Source organism: Zootoca vivipara, chromosome 1, assembly GCF_965207765.1.
Source record: "Zootoca vivipara chromosome 1, rZooViv2.hap1.1, whole genome shotgun sequence".
Taxonomy (NCBI): Eukaryota; Metazoa; Chordata; class Lepidosauria; order Squamata; family Lacertidae; genus Zootoca; species Zootoca vivipara.
This window is the reverse complement of record NC_142582.1, coordinates 85,654,847-85,664,422: the sequence shown is the minus strand read 5'-3', so window position 1 is coordinate 85,664,422 and position 9,576 is coordinate 85,654,847. Positions and strand designations below refer to the sequence as shown.

Here is a 9,576-nt window from a genome sequence, read left to right as displayed (position 1 = left end):
CAGAGACGAGGAACCGCCTCCCGCGCTGCTATTCCGTTATCAGCGACCCCCTCCCGCCGCCCCAGTGGGCCAGTCCGCAGCCGTTAATTATCGGTGGGAGGCAGGAATGCCCACCTCAGAGGCTTAAAGGGGCGAAAGGCCGGACTCGTGTCGTGAGGAATCTGCGGTTGGGAATGAACAGGCCGGGCGTCGTTAGAGGGACTTGGAGCTCCGCCTCGGGATCCGGGTGCTGGGAAGGGACTTCGGGACAGGCTCCTTTTGGTCTACCGGGGTAAATCGGGAGGCCGGCGGAGAGGGAGGTGTGGACGCGTAGCCGCGCCGCGAAACATGCTTATATCCTGCTCTTTCAGTCGTCTTTCTCCAACCCCTGCCAAGCGCAGCCCCTTCTCCCGCTTCCGTCCTCCTTGGAAGACCCCTTTGTGCCCCCAGTCTTCTCCCCCCTTCTCTAGGGAGGAACTTGTAGTCCACCACAGGGCCGGATTTAGGTTTGATGAGGCCCTAAGCTGCTGAAGGTAATGGGACCCTTTATATGTCCAGCTGTCCTTTGTCAACAACAAACTGTCGCTGTTTTTTGTGTTGAATATATGCTATATGGTAATTTATGGACCTAATAGGTATCTAACAAATAGGCACATAACAAATAGGAGCCTACACAACACAAAACACTGTTGCTGTATGTAGGTTTTATTTTATTTTATTTGTTTTTTATCTTATATTTTGGAAATGTACATCCAGTGGGGCCTTAAGCTATAGCTTGTTTAGCTTATGCGTAAATCTGGCACAGGTCCACCAGATGGTGTTGCACTACCGCTGCCACCATTGGCCAACTGGCCGGTGCTGATGGGGAGAGTTGGAGCGGGTGAGATTTCCACAACTACTGTTGGGTTACCCTGCTGTGTGTTCCGCTTTCACAGCATCCTCCAATAAGGCAAATTCATGCCCCTTAACTCGTCCTTCTAGAATCACAAAGACCTGCCTGCTTTTCAGCTCTCTTTTGCAGTTCCTGCTTCGTCAGGTGCCCTTCACTTCCCACCACAAACAGCTTAACGCCTCCTTGCCATTCTTCTCCCTCTCTTGCACCCCTTCACCTTCCATCATTTATGCTTTGGGTCCTTTAGGAAAGTCATTCCTGGTGGCTCAACCAAGAAGCATGAATGAAACCTTGAAAGTGACACATGAGAACCCAGCTGGATTAGACCACAGGCCCTTTTGATTCCGTATTGTGCTCTCACACAGTGACTAACCAGATGCCTAGAGACAGCTGCCTTCTTTGGGTGCACTCTGTTCTTCAAACATACCGGTAGTCTTGAGTGTCAGAAGTGTATTTTGCTGCACAAAGGTTATTGTGTGTTTTTGTAGACATACTAACACATATAGATGTGTCTCATGTATGTTACAAGACAAAACATTGTATTCTCAGGCATTGATAATGATGCTACATTTCCTCTTAAATCTATTTCTCTCAAAATGATGATAGGGATATTAATGACATATCAGTTACAACAGTTTTTTTAAAATAAAATCTTTATTGTTTCAAAAAGACAAAAATATACAAACAATTAAAAAAATGCAACAACAGTAGTACATGTGTTACATAATTGGTTCCCCCCCCTTGCCCTCCCATATTCCCCCCCTTGCCCTCCCATATTCCCCCCTCCTCTTATCCCTCCCAGCTATTCTCCCCAGATACTTCCCATCCTGTACTGGGCTTCTCCCTTTTTACCATGTGAAAATTACATACTACAATTCTTTATTATTTATATTATCAATATCGTATATGAGTAACATACTTCTACAATTATGCTAATGATAGAATCTTTAGATATCTGAGATTAAGATTTGGTTTTTCTATTTTATCTTTAATGTAATTGATAAATGGTTTCCAGATTTCAGTAATTTTTTCTAAATTCGTTCCTTTAAGTTCTTCATATTTCGTCGCTAATCTGTAGTATTGGAGTACTTTGATTTGCCACTCCTCTCTACTGGGAATTTATGAGGTTTTCCAATTTTTTGCAACTAGCAGCCTAGCAGTAGCAGCCGCCGCCAGTTACAACAGTTAATTGTGGGCTTAACAACTAGCTGCTGAATATTAGGAATAATTTTTAATAGACATATTGCCTCAGCTGTTACTGAGACAAAATAATATATTACACATACCTATGTCAGTTGCAACTACTTTTGTATTCATCGCTGGAAAAGGGAAAGCATTTATCTTTTTTAGTTGTCTCTTGGCTGAAATCTACACACATATAGAAAATACTATGAAAATGCTTTTTTAAAAAAAGTTTTGAAAAATACATTGAATTTGGCATAGCTCACTGTCGCCATCTAGTTTCACATTTGTATATTGCACTCTACAACACATTTAAAATGTTTTATTTGCAGGGTGGTGCTGTTGGTTAAATTACAGAGCCTAGGGCTTGCTGATCAGAAGGTTGGCAGTTCGAATCCCCGCAACGGGATGAGCTCCCATTGTTTGGTCCCAACTCCTGCCCACCTAGCAGTTCGAAAGCACGTCAAAGTGCAAGTAGATAAATAGGTACCGCTCCGGCGAGAAGGTAAACGGCGTTTCCGTCCGCTGCTCTGGTTCGCCAGAAGCGGCTTTGTCATGCTGGCCGCATGACCTGGAAGCTGTATGCCGGCTCCCTCAGCCAATAGAGTGAGATGAGCGCCGCAGCCCCAGAGTCGGTCATGACTGGACCTAATGGCCAGGGGTCCCTTTACCTTTATTTTTACCTTTACCTGAGTCTTGGTAGACTCTGCAGAGTCTGTTTGTAGGCTGGCACGTCTTCTGAGTTGTTTTTTTATTGATGTAGGTAATATCTGCCTTGTTTTTGACATCTTGCTTGGTACTCATGGGTGACCAGGAAATTCATGTAGGTGAATGAACAGGTTGGTGGAGGAGGAGTGGGTTACTCGGTCTCTTTTCTGCCAATCCACTTGGTTTCTCTGCGAGCCAGGCAGGAAGGAAAGCCTATTCCTTCATAACCACCAAATAGGCTAGTGAAGGAGGAGCAGATATACCCTTCCTTCCTACATGCCCTTTCACTTAGCAAGCTGGTTAAAAAAGCTGCCTTCTAAGAGTCTCATAGCTTGCATTTTCATGGTGGCCACAGAAGAAGGGACTTTTCCTTCTCCATGGCCGCTATGGCAACACAGACTTCTGGCTTCTTAGTAAGCTGTGGTGGTGAGCTAATTACTTTTGTTGGCTTATTTTCAGTGATGGCTAATACTAGGTAATCCCTCAGTTGGAGGAACCAGACTAGATCCAATCCATTGGTTTTTGGTTTTTATTATTATTAAATTGTTAATATTGTGAGTGCAGAATAACACAACTATTATGAGAGAGGGGATGACAATCAAGCTCTGTCCACACATTCAGAGGGACAGAATGTTATGTTTATGTAATGCAACACATGGGTATATGAAGAGGGGAAATGGTTATTACATACAGGAATGAGGAGATACTGCAAACTATTTATTAACATTTTGTCTCTTTCCAGCAATGGACTCCAACTGAAAAATTCTCTTGTAGAGATATCACCCTAAACTTAGAGGCTATATCTGATACCAAAGTGCCCCTTACATTGATATTTAATTAGACACCTACCTCCTCCTTTGTATTATAACTACTGTACTGAGAGTCACTGGTAGAAATTAAAAAACAGGATACAAGAAATGGAGTATTACTTTGTTGAAACTTTGATTTTGCAAAATTGGAACTCCTTGGTTCTCAGGACAGCTCCTTGCCTCCAGAATATGACTGACTTGCTTAACAATGGAAAAGAGTGGTTGGGTGAAGCATCTCTGTTTACATAACTTTCTCTTCTTAGGCACATAGTTTCAGTACATCTACATTTATCAACTCCAGTTGTTCCAGAATTCTAGATTTTGTGTGCACTTGGACAAACAGAAAAAACATTCTTGAGGGACAGCACAGCTTATTAACAAGCATTAGAACAAAGTAACTCTTTGTTTTTCAGTGCTGCGTGTTTCTAAAAATATCACCAGCTTAAGTTTTGCCAATTCACGCCCTCATGCCTCATACAGCCAATTAATTTTAATGCAGTAACACATAAAGAAAGAAATTTTCCTAGTCCTGTTTAACCGGTTCAGAGAGAGAACGTAAACATAGCACTAATTTCTTGTGAAGTATGTACTCAAGAGTTCCAATTTTGCATATGACCCAAGGTCAGTACTAATTGTGCATTCATGCTTTCTCAAGAATGTCCCATGACCCCGTGTGAAATTATATACAGCTCCAAAAAAATTTCCACTAGAAATTTCCCAGAACTATGACCATGATTCATTGGCTCTTTCATTGAAATTAATAGCAGAATCCCATGGAGATAATATTGTCAACTTTTCTGGTAAAATGTTATCTGGTAGGACTCAGTCAAGTTAATAGGACTGTGGGAAAGTTTTCTATATTTCTTTTCCTTGTATTCTCAGTTGTTCAATTTGGTCTCATAGCAATTAGTGTAAATGCCAAGTGAAATTAAAGTGTACATTTGTAAACTAATTTCAAAACCCTATTTAAGTAAACCCTATTTACTTAAGCCAATAGGTTTATTTGTGTGTAACTACGGTAGTATGAAATTGACAGTAGAGTCAAGTAGACTACAGTATTCGGATCCATGTCCTCAATTTTCCTTTTTTTTTTTTGGTTGCTCCAATGTAGGTGAGTAGAGAGAAGAAAGATCAACCCATCATGGCTGTTCCCATAGCCATTCTTGATTGTGATCTCTTGCTATATGGTCGTGGGCATCGAACACTTGATCGTTTCAAACTGGAGGATGTCACTGATGAATATCTGGTGTCTATGTATGGCTTCCCACGTCACTTCATTTACTATCTGGTGGATCTTCTGGGTGCCAGCCTTTCTCGTCCTACACAACGATCAAGGGCCATTAGCCCAGAGACCCAAATTCTTGCTGCATTAGGTTTTTACACTTCTGGTTCCTTCCAGACTCGCATGGGAGATGCCATTGGCATCAGCCAGGCCTCTATGAGCCGTTGTGTTGCCAATGTTACTGAGGCCCTGGTGGAGAGGGCATCTCAGTTCATTCATTTCCCAGATGATGAAGTGTCGGTGCAGCATCTGAAAGATGACTTTTACAGGCTGGCAGGTATGCCAGGGGTACTAGGACTGGTTGATTGCAACCATGTAGCAATAAAGGCACCCAGTGCTGAGGACTTATCATATGTGAATAGAAAGGGCCTTCATTCTTTAAACTGCCTGATGGTTTGTGATGCCAGAGGAATGCTACTGAGTGCGGAAACACACTGGCCAGGCAGTTTGCAGGACTGTGCTGTGCTGCAGCAGTCAGCCCTCAGGAACCAGTTTGAAGCCGGCATGCACAAAGATGGCTGGCTACTTGGTAAGCCTTTTCTCATGACTGACCTCTTTGAAAGTCTATCTTGGTGGAATTTCTGTTTGGTTCTGTGACATGCCACATAACATTTATGTGTCAAAACTGCAGGTTTTACAGTTCTCCCTCTATAAAGAAAAATCAAACAAAGGTAGCATGAAACATAGAATCATAGGGTAGCATAAAACATAGAATCTTAGAGTTGGAAGGGACCCCAAGGGTCATCTAGTCCAACCCCCTGCAATGCAGGAACCTCAGCAAAAGCATCAGTGACAGATGGCCATCCAACCTTTGATTAAAAACCTTCAAGGAAGGAGAGTCCACCACCTCTCGTGGTCAACAGCTCTTAATGTCTTAAAGTTTTACCGAATGTTTAGTCTGAATCTCCTTTCTTGCAACTTGAAGCCATTGGTTTGAGTCCTACCCTCCAGGGCAGGAGAAAACAAGCATGTTCCCTCTTCGATGTGAGAGCCCTTAAGATATTTGAAAATGGCTATAATATCTCCTCTCAGTCTCCTCTTTTCCAGGCTAAACATACCCAGCTCCTTCAAGTGCTCCTCATAAGGCTTAGTTTTCAGACCCTTGATCATCTTGGTTGCCCTCCTGGCTTCATATACGTATCTGGCTTCATATAGATACCTGGTTTTATTATCAGATGATGGAATTATTTGCACTCTCTCCTGTCCCTGTTTGGTTTGTGATCTTTCTTTCTTCTTCTTTTGACAGGTGATAGTTCATTCTTTCTTCGCACTTGGCTAATGACCCCTCTGCATATTCCTGAAACACCTGCAGAGTGCCGGTATAACATGGCACATTCAGCCACTCACAATGTCATTGAACGTACACTCAGGACAATTCGGTCCCACTTCCGTTGTCTGGATGGGTCAAAGGGCACATTGCAGTATTCTCCTGAGAAGGCCAGCCACATCATTCTGGCTTGCTGCGTGCTTCATAACATTTCTCTAGAGCATGGACTGGATGTGTGGTCTTCCCAATCGATGGGACAGATGGAACAGCCAGAGGAAGAATATGAACATATGGAATCACTTGACTCTGAAGCTGATCGAGTTCGTCAGGAATTATTACTCACTCATTTTAGCTAACATTACAAGACATACTAAGTTGGACATATTAAAAGACATGCAAACAATTATGATAGATCCTGATTTTCCTCTTACATTCAGCAAGAGAAATAAATGGGAATGCAACTATTGGAATTGTAATTTTGTGTTTGGATAGTATTTTGCATTTAATATACTGTTTTGGTTTCATTGTGCACATTGCATCTGATTCCGTCAGTACTCAGTATTTCAGTACCTGCTACTTTTTAGTGTCCAGCCTTATTGGAGGACCATTTATCAAGGACAATATGATATGGGAGGAATGCATATTCAGTTTAATATTGTATTTTTAAGTATTTAAAAATGTAATAAAATGTATCTTAACAGATTCGGAACACTTGTGTTTCATAAAAAAATTCCTTCAGTAGCACATTAAAGACCAACTAAGTTTTTATTTTGGTATGAGCTTTCGTGTGCATGCACACTTCTTCAGATACCATATCTGAAACTTGTGTTTCAGATATTAACTGAAGTTCACCCATATTGGTCTGTACAGACACAGGAGGTGCTGTAATTCAACAGTTTAACTTTACCCTTGATGGTGCACTTTTCCATTGTCTCTTGAGACAGACAAATGCCAACTAACTAAACTGTAAAGGTGGCTTAAACACGGTTAAAAATAGAAGTATTCCTCTTTTTTTGCTTAGGAACTTATCACTCTTGTCTGCCTTTTGTCATTCAACAGCAACTGGATTTGTGTAACGGAAAGGGATGTTGTTATTTACATAGATTGAGACAGGAGGGAAGGAATGGTTTGTGGTCCATTTTGTGTCCCGGTTAGAAAATGGGAAAATGGCCAACATTGAAATGGACATGCAATCCCTGATTCATCAAGAATGAGAGGTCAGAGCAAAAATAGCCTCAACAAATCTACAAAAATAATCCCTATGAAAAAAAAATCCTGCCCAATGTACCAACACAAATCTATGTAAAGTCTTAATAATCATTAACCTAGAGATTAACCTGTCACTGTGGGTGTGAGAAAGGTTTATTGTAGAGACCCCTGCATTCTTCACAGAGACTTGCACCCCATGGAGTCTATGTTGGTTGGTGTCAGATTACAGAGTCGTCTTTGGCATCACTCATAGCTGAGTAAGATTGTCTTCCATAAACACGGTTTTGTTTTTTTGTTTTTTTTAAATAACAATTTATTAATTTTCAAAAAAGATAACAAAAAATGAACAACAATATATAATGGAGAAAAGAAAAAACAACCATCATAATCAAAAATTTAAACCATTATTTTTGCTTGACTTCCCTCCCCTCCCCCTCTTGGTTTCATGGTTTAATACTTGTTTGTGCACGTCCTTATAACCTTATAATCTTAATAATTCAATTTTTAAACCTTGTTCATCTTAATACAAGTGAGTTTTAAAAGTTATACTAATGTGAAAGTATGTACACAAAGCTTAAAAGATGAGCATTAAACCTTTACCTCTTTTTTATTATTCAAAGTCCTCTTTCTGTCTTGGGTTCTGCGTTAACTAGTTTATCCTGTATAGTTCAATAGTTTAGTTTACCAGTCTTCTTCGTCTTCTTGAACAGAGGCTTCTTCCTTCTTTAGGGGCTGGCTGGTCGGTCTTGGCCTGGCATCCAATCTTGTGTACAGGAACAATGTACCGTATTTTGTTCAATAAGTCCAACAAGTCTTGTACATCTCTATGTCATAACTTCAGTGTTTTTTTTTAACAACAATCATTTCCCAAATTGTTTTCAAATCTTTATATGTCTTGTTGTTGTTGTTGTTTAGTCGTTTAGTCGTGTCCGACTCTTCGTGACCCCATGGACTATAGCACGCCAGGCACTCCTGTCTTGCACTGCCTCCCGTAGTTTGGTCAAACTCATGTTCGTAGCTTCGAGAACACTGTCCAACCATCTCATCCTCTGTCGTCCCCTTCTCCTTGTGCCCTCAATCTTTCCCAACATCAGGGTCTTTTCCAAGGATTCTTCTCTTCTCATGAGGTGGCCAAAGTATTGGAGCCTCAGCTTCACGATCTGTCCTTCCAGGGAGCACTCAGGGCTGATTTCCTTAAGAATGGATAGGTTTGATCTTCTAGCAGTCCATGGGACTCTCAAGAGTCTCCTCCAGCACCATAATTCAAAAGCATCAATTCTTCGGCGATCAGCCTTCTTTATGGTCCAGCTCTCACTTCCATACATCACTACTGGGAAAACCATAGCTTTAACTATACGGACCTTTGTCGGCAAGGTGATGTCTCTGCTTTTTAAGATGCTGTCTAGGTTTGTCATTGCTTTTCTCCCAAGAAGCAGGCGTCTTTTAATTTCGTGACTGCTGTCACCATCTGCAGTGATCAAGGAGCCCAAGAAAGTAAAATCTCTCACTGCCTCCATTTCTTCCCCTTCTATTTGCCAGGAGGTGATGGGACCAGTAGCCATGATCTTGGTTTTTTTGATGTTGAGCTTCAGACCATATTTTGCGCTCTCCTCTTTCACCCTCATTAAAAGGTTCTTTAATTCCTCCTCACTTTCTGCCATCAATGTTGTGTCATCTGCATATCTGAGGTTGTTGATACTTCTTCCGGCAATCTTAATTCCGGTTTGGGATTCATCTAGTCCAGCCTTTCGCATGATGAATTCTGCATATAAGTTAAATAAGCAGGGAGACAATATACAACCTTGTCGTACTCCTTTCCCAATTTTGAACCAATCAGTTGTTCCATATCCAGTTCTAACTGTAGCTTCTTGTCCCACATAGAGATTTCTCAGGAGACAGATGAGGTGATCAGGCACTCCCATTTCTTTAAGAACTTGCCATAGTTTGCTTATATGTCTTTGCTTATATATGTCTCATCCCAGGCCTTTTTAATGATTTTGCAATGCCACCACATATAATAACCTTTTATGCTTTTTGCTCTCCCTTTCCATTTTTTCTCTATCACAGTCAAAGCCTCCTCACACAGGGTATCATTTTTATCTTGGACCAAGTCATAGGACTCCCAAATTAATTCACACGAGGTGTCATTAACTCATAAACATGGTTTTAACAGTGAGTCCGTAAGGAACTGTGGAGGCCAATTCTGGATCCACACGTCCTTCCACAGAGGGGACATGCGGTAGGTTTC

General features: G+C 41.4%; 1 protein-coding gene across 2 annotated transcripts; it reads left to right on the top strand.

Annotated features, from left to right (window-relative positions):
* The first annotated feature begins 25 nt into the window (after positions 1 to 25).
* HARBI1 (harbinger transposase derived 1) lies at positions 26 to 6,821 on the top strand. Of its 2 annotated transcripts, none has more exons than XM_035115313.3 (3): positions 26 to 271; positions 4,682 to 5,381; positions 6,099 to 6,821. In XM_035115313.3, the coding sequence occupies exons 2-3, from the start codon at positions 4,712 to 4,714 to the stop codon at positions 6,473 to 6,475; spliced, it is 1,047 nt and encodes a 348-aa protein (XP_034971204.1). In that variant the 5' UTR covers positions 26 to 271; positions 4,682 to 4,711; the 3' UTR covers positions 6,476 to 6,821. The 2 variants fall into 2 exon arrangements, with proteins under 2 accessions (XP_034971204.1, XP_034971188.1); XM_035115297.3 differs by having other exon boundaries at positions 26 to 512.
* Positions 6,822 to 9,576: the final 2,755 nt, after the last annotated feature.